At 39.8% G+C, this 20,351-nt stretch overlaps 1 protein-coding gene across 5 annotated transcripts in view; it reads left to right on the top strand.

Moving 5' to 3' along the window:
• LOC127576198 (ETS-related transcription factor Elf-1-like) overlaps positions 1-20,351 on the top strand; it is a 109,472-nt gene that overhangs the window by 15,603 nt on the left and 73,518 nt on the right. For 3 of the 5 annotated variants that reach the window (XM_052026608.1, XM_052026609.1, XM_052026611.1), the window contains one exon: positions 17,997-18,364. In XM_052026608.1, coding sequence (XP_051882568.1) covers positions 18,293-18,364 — 72 coding nt within the window. In that variant the 5' untranslated portion in view covers positions 17,997-18,292. Of the gene's footprint in view, positions 1-5,667; positions 5,767-17,664; positions 17,739-17,996; positions 18,365-20,351 lie in introns of those variants that run through there. The other 2 variants (XM_052026607.1, XM_052026610.1) reach the window with 2 other exon arrangements.

Below are 20,351 nucleotides of genomic sequence, written 5' to 3'. Positions count from 1 at the left end.
TTGTGTGAGGATTCAGAAACTGTAAAAACAGCCCTTCAAGTGCTGCATGAGTGCAGTTAGTGGTCTAACTGACAGGAAGTAGAGGCAGAGTGATAAGCATGTCTTGTAACATTTACACTCTGCGAAGAAAGGTTGCTATATTTAGGTGTTGTTGGTTGCTGCCAGGGTGGTTTTAATTTTCAGTAACAATATTGGCCCTATTTAAAGGTACAGCACTGCTGCCATCAAATCCTGTTGTTGCAGCTGAACCCTGGCTAATGAGTCACCATTATAACCACAGTATCTCATTTATACTCCAACATACATTATCAACTGCTATGTGAATACTGATCATGTGGTTTTAATTATCTCCATAGGTAGTTTTTCTCTGATCATTTGTCTATCTGTATTTTTGTAATCTTTACTGTTATAATACTGCTTTTTTGGAGTACAGTCAATAAATGCTAACTGTCTACCGGAAAACTTTTAATCAAAGAATTTCCCTCAGAGAACTAACATTTATTTATTAATTGTTTTCAGATTCTCAGTCAATCACACAGCATCTTTGCATCGTTTGTAGCTTTAAAGTGTAGTTATATTGGCAAATAGCAGCCATTGGCACTCAACAAAATCTCACAACTGATCTATTTTTCATTAGCAATATTAGTAATATTCGATATTGAAAATGACAGGTTTCCCAAATGTTCCAGTTCAAGTACCTTGATTCCAGTGTCATTTTAAACCCCATTTAAACATGATACTTCTTGATCTATATACCTCCAAAGGGTGAGTATACTGCATGAGGAAGACAATGAGACGTATACAAAAACACAAGAAAACAGGAGCAGAAGTTGGCCAGCTGGCCCCTCAAGCCTGCCCCACCATGCAACATGATCATGGTTGATTTTTCCTGGCCTCAAATCCTCTTCTGTGCCTGTTCTCCATGACCCTCAATTCCTCGATCCTTCACATATTTATCTATCTCCACCTTAACTACTTCTAATGATCTGGCCTCCATCACCTCTGGGACAGAGAATCCCAGAGATTCACTACCCTTGGAGGGAAGAAACTTCAATGCACATCAATTCTCAATGACCTGCCCTTCATGACTCTCCCACCAGTGAAAACATCTTGCTGCCTAACCTATCAAGTCCCCTTAGAACCTTGCTATTTGAATAAGATCACCCCTCATTCTTCTAAACTCCAAGGAAACCAGACCCAACCTATTTAGCCTCTCTTGATGGAACAACCCTCTCATCCCAGGAATTAGCCTGGTCAATTGCCTTTGGACTGCCTCCAATGCTACAATATCATTTTTTAGGTATTCCAGGAGTGGCCTCACCAACACGCTGCACAATAGTAACAAACCCCACCCCCCCCTAAAACTCCAACCCCTTCTTTTGCATTCTCAACCAAAAGTCCCCATTGGAATGAAATATACCAGCCAGTATAGAATTTTACTAAAATTCCTCAGGTCTCAGAAATCCAGCACATATGAAGTGTAACTGGCCTATTTTCATTACAAACAAATACTTTAATCACAAAACTTGTAATAAGTAATATGGAAAGTTCTCAGGTCCCCATTTGCAATAAATATACCATTCCACTTGCCTACAAGAGCTATGTTACAAAAGCACAATAACAATTTTTACGTGACGGACATTCGATGAGCAATAAGTCCAAGATGTTTTACATGGGTTCCAGGCACTCAGTGTACAATGGTGGGAGGACCTTAAGTTGTTGCCATTCTCCATAGACACTTTGTGGTGACTGCACCACACTTTATTATGTCCCTTAGCACATAAACCTTGACCTTGAGTATGTAGCATTCAGTTTGGTACAACTCCTTGCTCAGGAGCAGCAGGTATCAGACAGACCAAAGTTGATAATCTTCCAGCAGCAGTTAATGTTTGTCTCTTTATGTGTCTGTGGGAAAGCCCTGTGGAGCACAAAATCCTGTGTTATGCAACTGTTTGGAATGAAATTTGACAAAGACCATTGCACCCTATTCCAGAACTTCTTGGCAAGGAGATGGATGAATGTTTCATTCCCACTGCATCTGCCACAAGAGCAGTGTGTGCTGGTATTGAGACGTGGATTGTGTATGAAGGATCTGACAGGAGGGAAGCCCTTATCACCACCAGTCAAGCAAGGTCACGGTGCTTGTTTTTCAGACACTGTCTGACGTTCAATACCTTGTGCCTTGTCATTGGGCAGGATTTGTCCAGCCTCTCCACACACATTGCAGCATTTGGCCTCCTAGCAGTCACGTGTTTGGTGGCCCTCCCTCCTGCAGTTTCAGCTGACTACGGCTTTTACAGGAGGCTGATTCATGCCAGTGTTTGCTGCAGGTTCAGCACACTCTGGATTGTCCCAGGTATACCACATATCCACAGCTTGTGCCAATCAAAAAATCATGAAGGGGGGAGGGTGATACTTCCATCATTGTCTGCCTTCAGCTTCACCCTAATATTTCTTTTATTGGTGTGACAGATGTCTTGAATGTTTATGCTCTTATCTGCACCATTCACATATGTTCTCAGAAACGTGAGCAGATGTGCATGATTGGTGTTTGTTCCTTCGCTTGTGGGAGTGGGAAGAGGGACTACAGAGAAGAGCCATAAAGGTGTCCCTTTCCCGTCTCCTTGAACAACTTGATCAGGCAGTGGTGACATCAATGGGTCCACCATTGCAGGGCAATGATTTCTTCAGCTTTAAAACCACATATTTTGGGCAAGATCTACTTCACAAAAAATGCTTTGCAGCCATGGTGCATTTGCCTCAGAAGACTTCACATACGGTTACGTGGTTTTTCGCACCTCATGTCCGGATACTTGAAAAGCCGTCACCATCAAGGCTGCTGCAAGAGCCGTCACTGGGAGCAGGTGCTGGACTGGTCCCCAGTCAGCTTTGAGGCCCACCTCCACATCAGCATTAACTCCAATCCACAGCCTGAGGAAAGAAAGGAAGGGACCCACAGAGTTCTTGGCACATACCCTTAGGCCAAAATGTCAAAACATCCTTCAAGAACAAGCAGAGTAATTCATCTCAGCCAGGAGGGCCACTGCACTAAGTGACGTCTGTCAAGTATTTTCTTTCAAGCCTGTAATTGGAGCCAACCAACTTCTCTACAGCCTCCTTCTGCATGGATATAAGCAGGCAGCATGTTTGTCAAGCCATGTAGTTTAAAATAATCTAGAGCTGGTATCATTGCTAGATTACAGCAATGACTAAGAACATAAAAACACAAGCAATAGGAACCAGAGTGGGCCATCTGGCACTTCAAGACTGCTCTATTATTCACTAAGATCCTTTATCTCAGTGTCATTTTCCAGCACTGTCCCCATGTCCCTTAATTCTCTTAATGTCCAGAGATCTATTGATCCCTGTTTCAAATGAATACAACAAGTGACCTCCAAAGCTTCTGGGTGAAGAAATTACTCTCATCTCAGTCCAAATGACCTACCACTTATTCTGAAACAGTACACCCAGGACCTAGACCCCTCAGTGGGGTAGCATCCTTCTTGCTTCTGGCCTATCAACACCTTTAAGAATCTCAAACATTTTGATGAGATTTCCTCTCATTAGAAGAACTCTAGACAATACAGTCCCAACCTACCCAATCTTTCCTCATATAGCAAATCTGCCATCCCTGGAAACAGTCTACCGAATCTTCTCTGCACTCCCTCTTTCACAAGTACATCCATTCTTCAGTAAGGAAACCAAAGCTGTACACATTACCCAAGCTGGTAATGATGAGGTCAAATGCAAACCAAAAGAACAACACCTCATGTTCCACTTGGGAAAGCCTACAACCCAGTTGTATGAACAGTGAATTTTCCAATTTCAGGTAGCCCACACCCGTATATTCCTTTCCCACTGCCACCAGTCCACCCAGGTTCTCTTACCTTTTCCATCCCTCCTGCACCACCCTCCACCCCCCCCCCCCACCACCTTGTTACCTAGAGCCATCATCCTCTCCCATCTGGTTCCATCTGCCTGTCATCCCTCCTTTATCTGGTTCCACCAGTCACCTACCAGCCTCTGTCTCACCCCTCCCTCTTCTCCTTCTTACTTCTACATACTGGCTATCTTTCCTCTACACTCTCAGTCCTGTTGTGGGGTCTTTGCCATCCCTTTGCCTCCACAGATGTTGCTTGACCCACAGCATTCCTCCAGTAGTTTATTTTTTTCTCTACATTACCCTTGGCGTTGTCTCACTGAGTCTTTACAATAAGACTTCCTTTTATATTAATATTCTCTTTTAATAACTCATTTACCCTCTTAATTTCTTGCATCACGTGCATGTTGGACTTCAGCATCTTGTGCGTAATCTCACCAAGGTCTCTTTGAATATCAACACTATCCAATCTCTCACCATTAAATAAATACTTTCCTTTCCTGTAAAGTACACCAGACTAGATAACATTACATTTTTCCATTTTATATTAAAAGTACTTGATTTTGAAGTATTCTGCATGACCTCAGGGCATGAAAGGTACAACATAAGTTTTTAATCCTTTTATGTCTAATTCTAATGCTGGTGATCAAGGGTTGAGAGATAACTATTTTCTCGCTGTATTCAGCTTTACCTTGACTTCCTTAGCTCTACATTTAACTAGGAAGCGCATTAGGGAATTAGCTCTGAATTTCTGACAAGCCAGCAGAAAGGTTGTTAGAGGTGAGCTACAGTGGAGGAAAGCAATGTGGCACAACAGATTAAGAAAAAAATTGGACTTAATGCAGCTTTGCTTTACACTGATCTGCACTGAGATTGAATCTTTTGTGGACCTGTTGGTTAAAATGTAACATATAGGATAGAGATGAATTTCAGAAGCATACACACTTGACAAGGACTTCATCCTTGATTGATGGATTCAAAGGCTTTTATGAGGTCAAAAAGACCTCATGTATATTTAGAACATAGAACAGTACAGCACAGGAACAGGCCCTTTGTCCCATAGTGTCTGTGCCGACGATGTCAATTAAAACTAATCCCACCTGCCTGCACATGGTCTGTATCCCTCCATTCCCTCCCTGTTCATGTGACTAAATTCCTCTTAAACATTGCTATCATATCTGCTTCCACCACCTCCTCTGGCAACATGCTCCCTCCACTGTCTGTGTGGAAAAAAAAACTTGCCTTGCAAATCCCCTTTAAGCTTTCTCTCTCTCATCTTAAATCTTTGCCTCTAGTGTTTGACATTTCCATCCTAGGATTCTGGTCTCTTGAGTCTCTCTCAGAGCTGTCATGCAGTGAAGCGCACATCCATTGTGACTGTGGATGGATAGAATCCACACTGTGATTTAGGGAGCAGCTCTTCCGCCACTGGGAGGAGTTGATTGAGGTGGACCCTTGCGAGGCCTATATGAGATGTCCTTGAAATACGTCTGTTTGGAGAGTCTTTGGTGTTTCGTGAGTTATCTCTGCGTTAGTCTCTCTATAAAGGTGCAGGGGTAAAGGTAATTCGGTTCAAGTTGATGGGATTGTGGAGACAAGCAGGCAAGCACGGGCAGATCCAGGTGCTGGTATGTTAAAAGTTTGGCTGACTGGCATTGTGTTGCATGTTTCTTGCACTGTGTAATTGGATACCCTGCTGGAATGGTAAGCAAATAAAGGGAGGTAGAAGCAATGTGAGAGAACTGGATTTTCAAGTCCTGTCAAACAATTGCTTGTTGTTCATTTTGGTTAATACCAGTGTCTGTGAGTGCACACATTGACAGCAAAGTCAAGAAGCTGCAAAGAATCCTTTCTGAAACCACACTGAAATAGGTTAGACTGTGAAGGTAAGGTAACTATTGCAATGTAAGTTTCTCCTGTTTGCTGGTAAACATTAAATTTACTGTAAAGGTTGTTCAGTTAGCCCAATGCTCTGCCCTTGTGTCAGGTGATGGTGTGTTGTGTATGTTGAAAATATGTAAATCAATATCATAAATGGAGCTGAGTCAAGATAACAACTTCTTCAGAATTGTACCATATCACATTTCCTGTGAGCAGTTGTTGGATGATGATTTTGTTCTAAGGTGTTGTTTGCAGTAAGGCACAAAGCTACGGCAAAGCAATGAATGTAATGGAAAGCAAATGTAAGAGCCACTTTTGGGAGTGAAACAGCAAAGGGGATTTGCAATGCTGCACATTCCAATATATACTGTTATGATTGAAGTAAACAGAGCAATTACGGTTAAAATGTGGTTGCTTTTAGAAATAATCCCAAATCTTTGTTCATATATTCTGTTACCAAGAAATTGCTTGAGTATTACTTGGTGTTTTCTCTGATGTAAAGCTGGCTTGGCAAAGGAACTTTGTGCTCTGCTAAAGTCCTACAGTCAAACCCTCCCACTTTCACCATAAATGGGGAATGCATGTATTATTTGTCACCAAGCTGAGTTTGCAATTCCTTTTTTCCCTTGGCCTCATTACCTATTTTATTTGATGTTATTTTTTTCTTCCTGTGCTATAATTGTTTTCCTCACCTACTGACTTTACTCTTGCTTGGCTAATTTCAGTCCCTCAGTTCCCTTAGTCTCCAAATACGAGTCTCCTCCCTGCCCTCTTCTCTCCCTGCTTCACAGAAATATTCAGGGAGTGTCTTAATTCTATAGATACATGCAGCTTTTCTATCATATTGCGGCATTCTTTTAGCTGTTAGGCATATGCTCCAAATCTACATGTGGTGTCAGATCCAGACGTGTCAAATCTCACCAATTGGATGTGACATTCTCATTGGTTTCAGATGCGACCTGTTTTAAGATCGTCAGTGGGTGAACTTAATTTCAGTATCTGTATTACTCATCATGAACTTCACTCCATGCTTTTCATCATTTTTCGAATCTGAAAATGAATAGTACAGAAAATGGTCTTAGATGATACATTTTGACTGAATATTTACTGGGCCAGGTCACATAAGGAAGGTTGAGTTTTGGGCCAGAAACCCTGAAGTTGGGGTTTCCCTTGGGGCTTTAGAGTTTTGGCATCTTTCTGTTCGTATCTTTGATTCAGTTAACCACATCTTCCTCTTCCAGCAATGTCTCTCCTCTGTCATCCATCTGGGTGGACACAGACTCACCGGACTCCATTCTTATCTGTCCAGTATAACCAGAGAATCACCTTTTGTGGTTTCTCATCTCACAGCCACATTCTTATCTTTTGTGTTCTCCAGTGATTGCTCTCTGCCCCCCTCATCTACAATTAGCTCTTGGTAATGTCATCTGAGAGAACAACATTGGTGTCTTTATGTTCACTGACAACTATTATCTCACCACAACCTCACATAATTTTAAATTGTTTGACAGCTTATCTGATATTCAGCATTGATTGATGAGATATTTCCAACTAAACATCAGGAGGACTAAAGCTTTTGACATGGAATGTAGACAATCTCTGTCAGCAGCTTCACTCCTAAGCCAGCAACCACAACCCTACACTTAGCATCTGTCTGAAACTGTAGATGGCTGTTTGTAATCACCAGCAACAACCCATCAAGACACCTCGATATCTCGCTCCTGCAATTCTGGCCTTTGAGCATCCTGACTGTAACTAATCCACCATTGGCAACGATGTCATCTGTAAACTTATGTAAGCATAAGTTTTTTCTTATAATTTACTCCACTGTGTGTGTCTTTTGGTACTGTCAGTTTCCCCATTCAGATGCTATCCTTTTGACAAGCATGACTTCCAATCAGATTGCTGGGAAGGTGAGGGGAGGAAATTGGGAGGTTGCTGCAGGGGAGGGAAACCAGAGCAGATTGTGGGAATTCTGACCCAGAGGAAGGGAAATCTGATCCCTGACCCCAGTGAGGTCAATGTTGATTCCATAGTGGTCTTCAACTCCCAGTGTGGTTGGTGACTGTGGTGTCTGTTTGAGGGTGGTTTTGGGACAGAGGAAAGAGTTCTGTTCCTGATCCATGTGGATTAAAGGCATTTACCTCTTCAAAACAATCCTCACCCTGGTGTAGCTGTCGAGTTTCCTGCATCCCAGGAAGCCCAGCTGTCGATGTAAAACTGCAGGGCAGGTTAAATTAGAGCTTTCCAGTTTCATTGATATATTTAAAATGCCAAATCCCCACTTGTCCTCTCTTGCTAAACTCCATTATCAGTAAGTTTGGCCTTTTATCCTAACACACTGTAATAGATAAGGAAGAAGTAGGGTATGAAAAGGAGAATTAGATCTGAGTGTATTGTCCCTTTCAATGATTTCAGTGCCATTGCTGGCTGTGGACTCAGTGGTGAGTTCTCTTTCTCCTCAAGGCTTGTGAATCAATGACCACATGATCATCTCCTTCCATTTGCTGGGTACCATTCATACAACAATTGATAGCATCCAGTGAGCAGCTCCATTTACACATGTGACAAAGAAATTGGCTGTTAAAGGTACAATAGAGTGCATCCTTTATTCACGGTAAATCAAGGTTCAAACCCCGGAGAAAGTGAACAAGAGATGTGAATTAAAAGACGCTGATAGGCTCCTGGTATTTTGCCCATGGCCTCTGGCAGACTCATTTTTGTCCACAGGCCTCACTGTGGTACCTCATGACATCTCTACATCATGCATTCCAGTGATCACTGGCCTCATGTTGAGTTTGTAACTCACAGTGGCTTGGGGTTACACATGGTATGGGGGGGGGGGGCGGTTGAGTAAGGCCAGACGTTGCCTGGGACAAGCTAACTCTCACAGATGAGTGGCATTTCACTCTTCCACCTTTCCCCATACAAACCTATCTTTAGTTTTCTCACCTCCACAGCTGCCTTTTATATTGTTATACTGTGACAGCCATGAAAAATACACTTTAAGTGAGCTCCCAGTAAGCTTTACAGTCAGCTCCCATCAGAAAACACAAGTAAACTTTTTGCACATGATTTGAGGTGAAAACAATAGCAATGACTTTTCACAAATTTCCCTCTTTTTTTTCAGAAAACTTGTGTGACTTTCAGCAACGTTGCAGGCACTGTTGACAAGCCTTGGCACATTTTCAGCCATCTTCAACAGATGCTTGCCATTCAGAAAGTTGGATGCTTCTGAATGAGCTGGAAACACAACTCTTGTATCTACCTGTGCTGGGTCATATGGGCACAGGTCAATAGGGCATTGCGATTAATCTTTGCATTTGTCAATATAATTCACTTTAGCCGCTTGCATCCAGCAAAAGATGAAGAGTTCAATGGAATTGATGACATTTATGAGGCAAAGAGTGGTGGGTGACAACATGAATTAGTTGAGAGCCGGTTAGGATAGTATTTTGCAACCTGTTGATTTATTGTGACCTGATTAATTAATTTTGCTGCATATTTCTGCAAACAGAATCCACATGGTAAATTTGTTGAGGTTATTTTTGTGAAAATTCAATTGACACTTATTTTTTTCTATATTTTAGATTTACAATTATGGTATTAAAATTAACCTGGATGCATAATTACATCACATTCATAATGTAAGAGATTCAAAATTCTGCAGCTCCTTTCAATTCCAGAAATATATCAATTTTGCTTTCAAGATTTCCTCCAATACATGGGAGGAAGTGAAACAAAAGAGAAAATGCAGGAAATGGGCAGCAGGTCTGATCATGTCCGTGAAGTGACCAGGCAAGTTAATGATTCAGGCAGGCACCCCTTTTCAGAAAAGGAAGATATGATTGATAAACAGAGTCAGAGTGTGACTGCAAATCAGTGTGACAAAGTTAGTGATAATGGATGAACTAGAATGGGTACAAGTTAGAAAACGGGTCATAGAGCTTTCAGAAATGAACAGGCTGCCAAGAGACCAAAATGGTCCTGGAGATAAAACCACTATTGCCGAGTACTGGCAGTTGCATAACTGAACTGTTCTTGGTTATCTCAACCATTAAAATCTGCAAGAGATTCTTCTCTGAAAGCTTTGTTGAGATTTCACCATCATCACTGACTCTGCCTTCACGCTGCCTTCAGCACATTTCCTTGTGTTTTCCTGTTGAGCCAAGTTCAATGAGAATCTTTGATTTAACTTTGACATTACTTCTCATTCATTAATGATAGGATGCTGTTACAGAAATATGGCTGCAGAGTGACCAAAGCCAGGGATATTCCAGGGTACTCAACACTTAGGAAGGACAGGCAAAAAAGCTAAACAAGATAAAACAATGCTGTAAATAAGGATGACATCAGTGCAGTGGTTAGAAAGGATCTCAGATTGGCAGATTATGGCGTAGATTTAGAATCAGTTTGGGTGGAGCCAAGAGGCGGTAGGGGGCTGGAAACATTGGTGGGAGTTGTTTATAGGCCTCTGAATTGCAGTAGTGATGTTGGTTTTGGCATAAGTAAGGAAATCAGAGAGGCATGTAACAGGGGTACAGGCAGCCCCTGGGTTACAAACACCTGACTTATGGACACCTGTACATGTGAATGAGCTCCGATATTATTAAATTCAATAGTCTGATGTACATTCATACGTTCAGTCCTATGAATGGCAGAACCCAGTTCCTCTCTCTCTCCACTTTTAATAATTGTTCTTTCTTATCAGTCTTGTATGTTTTTTTGTCATTTATTACAATACTGTGGATTTATTACAATACAAGGCTTTTTTGTGTATTTTCTGACTAATGGACAAAATCGACTTGTGGACATCTGTGAAAATGGGACCCGTTTGTTAACCAGGGATGGCCTGTATTACAATAATCTGAGGGATCTAATCTACATACAGACTGAGCAAATCAAATTAATTCTAACACTCCTGAGAATAAGTTCCCTAATTATTTACAAGGTGGATTTCTAGATCAGTATTTTAAAGAACCAACAGGGTACAGGTTACTTTAGCTCTGGTAGTGTTAATTAATATCTTTGCTGTAAAGGGATGTGTAGGAAAGAGCAACCATGATGTAAAGAATTGTATATAAGTTTGACAGTGATGCAGCTTAGCCTGCAAACAGGGTTTTCAATCTAAACAAAGGAAAGAATGAATGTATGAGGGGGGCAGGGTGACTGGGGTAGGTTAGGAAACTAGGTTCAGGGTATGATGGTGAAAAGTCACTGGCTAACTTTTAAAGAAATAATGATTTGTAGCAAATATAGAACAGGCACTAAGAAAAGAGTTCAAAGAAATCAATCACAGGGGAAATGAAAGACAGTATAAAATCCAAGCAAAAGGCTTTTAAAGTTGTCAGGAGAAGTATTCAGACTGAGGAGTGGGAATGTTTTAGAATTCAACAAAGGTTGAGCAAGAAATTGATAAAGAAAGGGAAAGTAAAATATGAGAGAAAACTAGCGAGAAAGATAAAAACAAATGTAAGAATTTAAAAGTCAATGACGTAAGGATCAAGGACCCTCCCACCCAGGTCATTCTCTCTTCTCCCCTCTCCCACCAGGCACCAGGTTTAAAAAGCCTGAGAGCACAAACCACCAGACTCAAGGACAGCTTCTATCCCACTGCTATCGGACTCTTGAACGGACCTCTCATACACTAAAACATGAACTCTTGAACTCTTGATCTCCCAATCTACCTCGTCGTGGCCCTTGCATTTTATTTGTCTGCCGGCACTGCACTTTCTCTGTAACTGCAACACTATTTTTGCATTCTGGTTTCTTTTTACAACCTCGATGTAATTATGTATGGAATAATCTCTCTGGATGGCACACAAAACAAAAAGCTTTTCACTGTATCCCAGTACATCTGACAACAATAAACTGATACAAATACCAATTTCAATAGATATGTAAAAAGGAAAAGACAAGTAGGGAGAAATGTGGAGACACAATCTGCCGCCACTAGGCAGCACAGGGCAGCTGGTTGGAGATTCATTCTCCTGAGGATTTTTTAGAGAGTTTGGGGCTGGGCTGCAAGCTGTAAGCAATGTGACTGCTGAGTGCGATCAAGGGAGGACAGTGACCAATTGCAGGCAGCCACAAAGAGGGTGAATGGCCACAGTGGCCTGGGACACCATCTCCCCTGGAAGATTGCAAGCAGCTGGCAGATGGAGAGAGGTGACAGGCGGGGCGGGGATGCAGTCTTTGGGTGGGAGAGGAAGGGAGGAGAGCGGGGAAATGGAGAGGGAAATGAAGGCAGAGGGACCAAACAGAAAAGGGGTGGGTGCAGGGTGAGGGAGCTGAGAGAGAGGGGAAAGACTAAGGCAGACACCTGGGTTAGGAGGACAGAGCTAAGGGGAGATTGAATCTGGGAGGAAATCTGGGTGGAGGTAGCTTTGAGAGACAGGGACTGAGGTAGAGTGTATGGGCAAATGTGTGTGTGTGTGCGCTAACTCTGCGCAGCAGAGCCTGATGTTCAGTTATGTTGGACCTCCTTGTCAGTGGACTATGACCTCATTCTGTCAAGTTGTATGTTAGCTGGTATGAAAAGGCCACCCCACGTTGAAAAAATTCATGCACTGGCATCTTTCCTTTTCAAAACTAGTGTGGAACCAATTCATCTTTCACCCCTAGAGACTGTTCTTGAAGAAGAGGTAGGTCCCTTGTGGTCATAGACAGAAGAATTTATAATGGGAAATAAAGAAATGGCAGAGGAATTAGACAAATAGAAAAACAAGGATCCCCTGTAAGCAAGGACATAAAGGAAAGAAGCACTAGAAAACAATAAATGAAGATCTAATAACCTACTTCACAGAGTTTTGAAAGAATTGCTATAGAGATAGTGGGTGCTCTAGTTATCATTTTCCAAAATTCCATAGATTATGAAATGCTTCCCACAGATTGGAGGGAAGTAAATGTGACCCCCATTTAAGAAAGGAGGGAGAGAGAAAAGAGGGAACTACTAACCTACAAACCTGACATCAGTAGTTGGGAAAAAGCTGAAATCTATAATAAAGAATGTGATGTCAAGACACAGCAAATAATAAAATGATTGAGCAGATTCAGCTTGGATTTATGAACAGGAAATCAAGTTTGGCTAACTTACTGGACTTCTTTGAGGATGTATCTTGTAGAGTTTGTGAGGGTGGATCCGTGGATGTAATGTATTTGGATGTTCAGAAGGCTTTTGACAAGGACCCACACTGGATGCTCGTGAACAAGAATAGAACACACAAAATTGGGGGTAATATGCTAATGTGGATTATAAACATTTTAGCAGTTAAAAAACAAAATAAGTGAGTTCTTCTCAGATGGGAAGGCTGTTTATATAGCAGGATACCACACAACCAGTACTTGGGCCTACACTATTCACAATTTGTATCAACAATTTGGTTGAGAGGACCAAATGTAATACTTCCAAGTTTGCTGATGGCACAAAAGCAAGTCGATTATGAGAAGTGATGAGGATGCAATGTGGCTTCAAGGAGCTACAGACTGTCTGAGTGAATTGGGCAATAACAGAGCAGAACAAAATGGAAACATGAGGTCATGCACTTAGGTGGAAAAGAAATCTGAAATGCTGAGTATCTTTTAAACAGTGAGTGATTGGGAAATGTTGATGTTCAAAGGGACCTGAGTGTCCCTAAACTAAGAATGTTTGCCTTTATTGCTAGATGTTCTAAGTGTAAGAGTAAAGATGACATGCTATGATAATACAGGGTTTTGGTGAAACCACACGTGGAGTATTGTGAACAATTTTGTTCTCCATTCCTAAAATACAATATATCTGCCGTAGTGCAGTGAAGGTTCACCGGACTGGTTCCTTGGTTGGCCGTTCCGTCAGCTGAGGAGAGACTGAGAAGATTAGGCCTTTATTCTCTCGCGTTTAAGAGGATGAGGGGTGACCTCAGTGAAACATAAAGTAATTCTTTGAGGGCTCAACAGGGTAAATGGAGCAAGGATGTTTCCCTGTGGAGGCTCAGTCATTGATTTCGTTCAAAACAAAGATTGATAAGATTTCTAAATGTTAATGCAACTGAGATTTGGGGATAGAGAAAGAAAATGATGCTTGAGGTAGAAGATCAGCCATGGTCTTGTTGAGTTGTTGGTCAAGCTTAAGAGGCCATCATTAAAGCAGATTATCTAGTCACTTCTTCATTTCTTCTTTAAGGGGCATTCCCTATGCAAATTGATGCAAATACAACATTGACTTCCAGAGTACATCATTGCACGTTACTTACTTTGTGGTGTGAAATGTGTTCAGTTCTTTCTTTCACTGAGCTGCAGGTGAAAGCATGTTTTTTGCACTATAGCACTGCAACAGCCATTTTGAATACGCATCAACTATGGTGATGAGTGGGCTGTTGGAAAGTGGATTAGTGCGCAAAATGGAAACAGTCATAATATAATGAAATGGATGAACGGAAAATGTGCAAGAAATGTTACCTTTGTTTTGGAATTCAAGAGGTGTAGCAAAGGATCTGACCTGCAAATGATTTACTGATTAAGACACTTACAAAAGTGATCTCAACGTTAAGTCAAGGGTTCCTGATTTCTGTTCTCAGATAACATATCAGCAAAGGAGCTTTCAGTGAATGGGTTCATTTGGAGTACAACTGATAAACAGAAGCAGAAAATGAGTTGTCCAACTTAAACCTGGGAAAACATCAGAACAACAATGAATAAACCCTGGGACTATTGTAGCACAGAAAAAGAAGGTGCATTTAAATGCTGCCTTTTACAACTGCACTTCACAGCCAATGGAATGCCTTGAAAACATTGTCATGTAGTAATGTGTGAAAATTACAGCCCAGTTTTAGTAATTAACAGTTAGCTACAAAAGTTGATCATAACTTTGACATCCCACCCTCTCAGATATTTCACTTGCAAAGCTATGCTGTTGGATTTTTTTGTAACAGGCATCATACCTGAAAACTATCTGGATTAATTATATTATAACATCTATGTTTGACATATACACTGTTGAGAGCAAATCCAATGACTTCAAAGGCAAAATAAACAGTGAAATAAGTAAAATGGGCTGCCAACTCACTATCATCTGTTTTACACAATGTGAAGTGGTCAAGATATATCCGTCTGTGATAGCTTTCAGGCTTGTATTAAAATGACACACATAGGTTGAATTTATTATCCTATATCATATGCATATTAGTTTCTTTCTAATTATTTTTAAAAATTTATAGAACTCTTTTTATCATTCTGGTTTTAAAATATTTCTATTTTAAGTTTCTCTTGAAGTGAACAGTAAAAGCTCAAACCCGTTGTTTTGAGCAGTCATTACTGTTTCATAAGCAACTGTAGTGTCTACATCTGCATTTTCCAAAAGCTATTTTGCCATCACAATGTTCAATTAATACTCAACAATGAATTTGGTAAAGGGACAAATGCTAAATCCTTAAGAGTGAGATTGGTAAGCGTAAAAGCTAAGTGATGCAATTCCAGAGAGGATATAGCATGGGGTCATGGGGTCAACAGAAATTGCTTGACAAGCTGATGATGAAACAGCTCAATATTGGCTGCTAGAGGGAGGAGTATTGAGATAAACAACCCCACTTATGTGTGCCTTACAATTTGATCTGGGATCCTAATTAACTCATAACTTATTGTCTGAAATTGGTGGGCACGCTGCAAATATTGACGAGTCTCTTTAAAAAACTGCCAATATCAACTAGATAGTAATCCAACGAAACATTTTGTGGCAATTATCCCTCTCAACAGCAATTTGTCCATATCTTCAGCTCCCCTTTCCAGAATTTCCCAGTTTGATCTAGACTGAGAACGCCATTTAAAAGAGAAAACAAGAGATATGAAAGATTTTCAATACTAAAATTAGCTTGCATTAATCTGTACCCTTCCAGTGCACATAATGTAAATGCAACCTGACATTTAGGGACTTCCTAAATCAAGCATTACAAGATTTAATTTTGTGCTTCCACCACCAAGAGTTAAGAATTCTTTTTTTTCTCTTAAGGTGGATTTACTGGTATTAAAAACAATAGTGAGTCCACAATGATGGCCTGAGGGAAAGTTACACCCATCAATTTTTTAACACCACCCCAGTAAGTTTCTTGAGAAATGATTGTAAGTACGCCATCTATTATACTTAACTGGATTATTCTTTGCTGTGAATATTCATTAACAACTAGAAGTTAACGAGGAAGGAGTTAGTTCTCTGTTAAGATGGCCAATATGAGAGGCAGCCTTTCAGGTAAATATTTTCTTGGTTGGTATCAGTGGTGTAGATTTATAAGTTACAGAATCAAACAGCTCAGAAAGAGACCAATTAGTCATCACACTGCTGGCAACTCTTTCAAATAATTGTTTAATTAGTCTATCTTTGATTTGCCATACATCTGCAAATGTCATTCCCTTTCAAGGGCATAGCCTAGTACTTTTTAAAAGTTATTGTTCGATCTGCTTCTGCCACCCTTTCATGCAGAGCATTAGCAATCAAAACAATCTGTAGGGCAGAGCAGTTTCTCAGCCTTTCCCCAGTCATAATACTTTGTCCAATTATTGTAAAATTTTTGACCTTTGCTTAACAGCACCTCTACTAGTAGAAATAGCTTCTCCTTATCTACATATCAAAGCCTTTAAAACACATGATTTAAAAAAAACTGCAGATTCTGGAAACCTGAAATAAAAAACAGAAACTGCTGGAAACTTTCAACAGGTCAGGCAGCATGTGTGGAAAAAAAACAGAATTAATGTGTCAGGTCCAAGACCTTTTATCACGTCTTAGTATTCAACACCTCGATTAAATAATCTCTTACCCATTTCTGCTCGAGGAAGATTAATCCCATTTTAACTGGTCTTTCTATGTGTAGCCAGCCCTGGTTTACAACGCCCGACTTACGGACACCCAAGTTCCTGTAATATTATTAAATTCAAAAGTCTGACATGCGTACATACGTTCATTGCTATGAATGGCAGAACTAGTTTCCTCTCTCTCTCCACTTTTAATAATTGTTCCTTCTTATTAGTCTTATGCGTTTTCAATTCCATTCATTACAATACTGTGGAGGTATGGATACCATAGAGTGACTTTTGTGTATTTTCTGACTTATGGACAAATTCAATTTAAGGACTTAGGTAAAAACGGAACCCGTTTGTTACCTGTAACTGAATTCCACATCCCCAATATTATTCTACCTTACTGCTTCTGTAACCTACCAAGTTCTTGATATCTTTCCAGAAATGTAAAACCCCGAACTGAAGACAGTATGTCAGCTAAAGTCTAAAAAACAATTTACAAATGTTAATCATAACATCTATGCTTTGGCACTCTCTGCCTTTATTCATTAAGCCAAGGATTCTATTTGCTTCTTTATCAGGGTTGTTTGCCACCTTCAAAGATGTGTGTATATGAACCCCTTTGTGTCCTTGCACTCACCCTAAGTTTGTTTATATTGCAGTTGCCCCTCTCAATTGTTTTGAATAGGGATTAATAATTACCAATTTCCAATCATTGAGTAACATTTCCACTTCAACAAAAGATTTCTCTCTGAATTCCATGCATTCACTTGTAAATTACCAGATATAATTATTTCACATTAAGATTTAGGTTGCCTGCTCACAGAGTTATTGAACAGCTCCAAACTTTTTGTCTGATTTAACAAAACATATGTGAATATCATGTTGGGATTTTTCACAGAATGTAACTCAGATCAATCTCAACCAAGAACTTTCAGAGCAAAGAAAAGTTATTTAAAAAAAACTGAACTTTAATTAGTCATTTATTTTCCAGTCTGACTGAACCAGACTCTTGTGTTTCTCATGCAAGCTATGGAGAATGTTTGTTTGCAGTTTCTGGTTTGCCATGACGTAGTCAATGCTGTTTCCTTCCTGCTTCTTGCAAGGTTGTAGCAGAGATAAGGAAACAGCAGAAGGCAGCTAAAGGTTGTTTTGTAAACATAAAATCCCATGAAGACTCTTCTGTGATGGTCAAGAGGATTCCCATGACAGGGTTTGTTTTTTAAATTGTCATCAGTTGTTGGACAAGACAGTCCTCACTGAATGGCACATGGGAAAAACTTACTGTTATTAACATTGCGTCAGCTGTGCTCATGAAACTTTGACCAAATTTTTGTGAAACAGCAAGTCTTTAGGCTCAAGTCATATTTCACTGCAAATTTAAAATAGAAGAAAACTATCGGGCTTGATACATTGATATTCTGTTTTATTCCAAACTTGCTTTAAATGACAGAATCCTTTTTTTTTCCAGAACAGAACAACTTGGTCTGTACAGGAAACATTTGACTGTGGAAACAGGATCCAGGACAGGAACTCACTGCTTTCACACCCGAAGTTTCATAATCCTCTTTGCTGCTTTGGGAATTTTGAATTTCTTTGGGACTTGTAACAACTCTGAAAGCTTCAATTTATCCTCAATACCCACAGCCAGCTATGAAATGAAACATTTGTAGTTTGATGGGAACTGATAAACTTTGATGAGAAGGACCTTTTCCCATATCAAGTTGACCAACTCATCTATTGCTGTAGCACAAGGAATGCACTGCTATGGCGACAGCAGTCGGACAAAATGAACTTGTATTTGAGTTTGCAAGTAATGACATGGAAAATGCACAGGAGGTAAGATGCTCTCCACATGTAGGTAGTAAAGATTGTCCACAGAATACCTAGAACAGTAAGAAAATGTTTTCCTTGGTGAATGATTAATGAATTTAATTTCCGTACATCAGTAACTTGTACACATTGTTGGAAATTCACGGGAAACCTGAACTCCTTACTCCAGGCAGAAGGTTAGTGTGTATAATGCATAAGAATGAAATAGGTCAACCTCCTGTCAACCAGTTAGTTTGTGTATGCACAGATCTGGGTCATGAAATGTGAATGATTTCTCAAGGTCCACATCACTCCTTTGAATTCAATCACAGTTAATTTTACTGAAGGTTTATAAAGTTTATGCTGCTACACTGTAGTGAATTAATATGCAGTGTGCAGAGTATACACGGGAAACATGGAGAACTCTAAAAGGTGTTTCTGATTTATTTGAGGTTTTCCCAGACTGCACTTTTACACAATGATAACACATGATCTAGCCCAACATACATGGCCTTACACTTATTTACATTTGCTAGACATTTAGTGAAGTCAAATCTTAATTACACTGAGAATGTTTCTTCATTAGTGATTTTCTGGAGTACTCTGGTGCAGAGTCCCACTCCCCCAGATATTCTGCATTCACCACTCTGTGTTTTTAAACCTGGCTTAGCATCAATGCTGTAGACAATTTGTATAACATTTGATCTCAGTGTTGATTTGATGGTCTCCTTAATCTACAAGGCATCCTGCAGAACAACCACTGAGTTCGACTGTTGACATAGTAGTGGGTGCACCATAAGGAATGTACTAATTCTAAATCTACTGATGAATGTTGCATGATAACAGAGAGCAGCAGAGACTGACTGCTGGATGATACAAGACCAGATCATTAGATTTTATTATGTTCGCTTGATTTATAGTAATGCTATTAGAATTGTTCTGCTTTATATACTGTATTTGTCCAACCTTTGGAAGTACTATCAAAATCCATGATTGATACCTTGTTGGCCTCTAGTAATGTATAATGGCTAAAAATGATAAAAGATAGGACATAAATTAGCTGATAAATTGTGTTTCTTTATATTTTAGGATTTCTGACGTAGTTGTGATTACAATTAATATCTAACCAGGTGATATAGCAAGGAATGTTCAGGCATCTTTAGTTTTATTGGGTAAAATTATATTTGACAACATATTACCATAAATGTTGATTGTAAGATATGTTTTATTGATGAGTAATAAACATATACATGACACGTCTGTGGTATATTAGCTTCACAATCTGAAACAGGAAAATATTCAAATTTTTAAAATGTAGTAAATGCATAATTTCTGGTAAGGTTGCTACATTGGAATTGCTGCACATGGTGAGTTGTGATTAGCTAAAACCACCAACAAAATTAATCACTGGCATATCAGGAATCCTGTCACAGTCTGCTGACATGTTACTGAGTTTTAGTTCGATAACATGGTTCTTTTAGTATTTAATGGATATGAAACTGGGTTAAGTGCCTCTTATCAACTCACTGAGAGACTGAAAGGAATTATCCCTAAACTTGGATGCCTGAAGTAGAATTGCATTCTACTGAAGTTACCTTACTATTAATACTATTTTGAAACTTAAAATCCTACTGTCTGGAAGGGACATTTGGACAATCCTGCCTGTATCATGTCTTCTTAACTACCTATTTCTTTCCACATCCACATTCATGCCTTAGATTCCTACATTTTTTAATACTGTATATCCAATTTCCATTCAATATTTACCATTCAATATTCTTTCCACATTCCCAACAGGCACTTCACTGTGCTTAAAAACAATTTATGCTATAAAATCACTTCTCTCGTTTCCTCTCTGGTTCTTTAGGAAATATTAAATCTGCATTTTCTGGTTAATGAATGCGTTCATGTTTAATGGAAAAAAACATTAAAATATTTGGTTTAATTTCATGTGATTTAGTGACACACTTCATGACTGTAACAGTCATATTCTGTATGTTCAAGAAGTGCCGAG

Source organism: Pristis pectinata, chromosome 11, assembly GCF_009764475.1.
Source record: "Pristis pectinata isolate sPriPec2 chromosome 11, sPriPec2.1.pri, whole genome shotgun sequence".
Lineage (NCBI taxonomy): Eukaryota > Metazoa > Chordata > Chondrichthyes > Rhinopristiformes > Pristidae > Pristis > Pristis pectinata.
The sequence above is the reverse complement of the archived record's forward strand: the minus strand, read 5'-3'. Positions and strand labels throughout refer to the sequence as shown.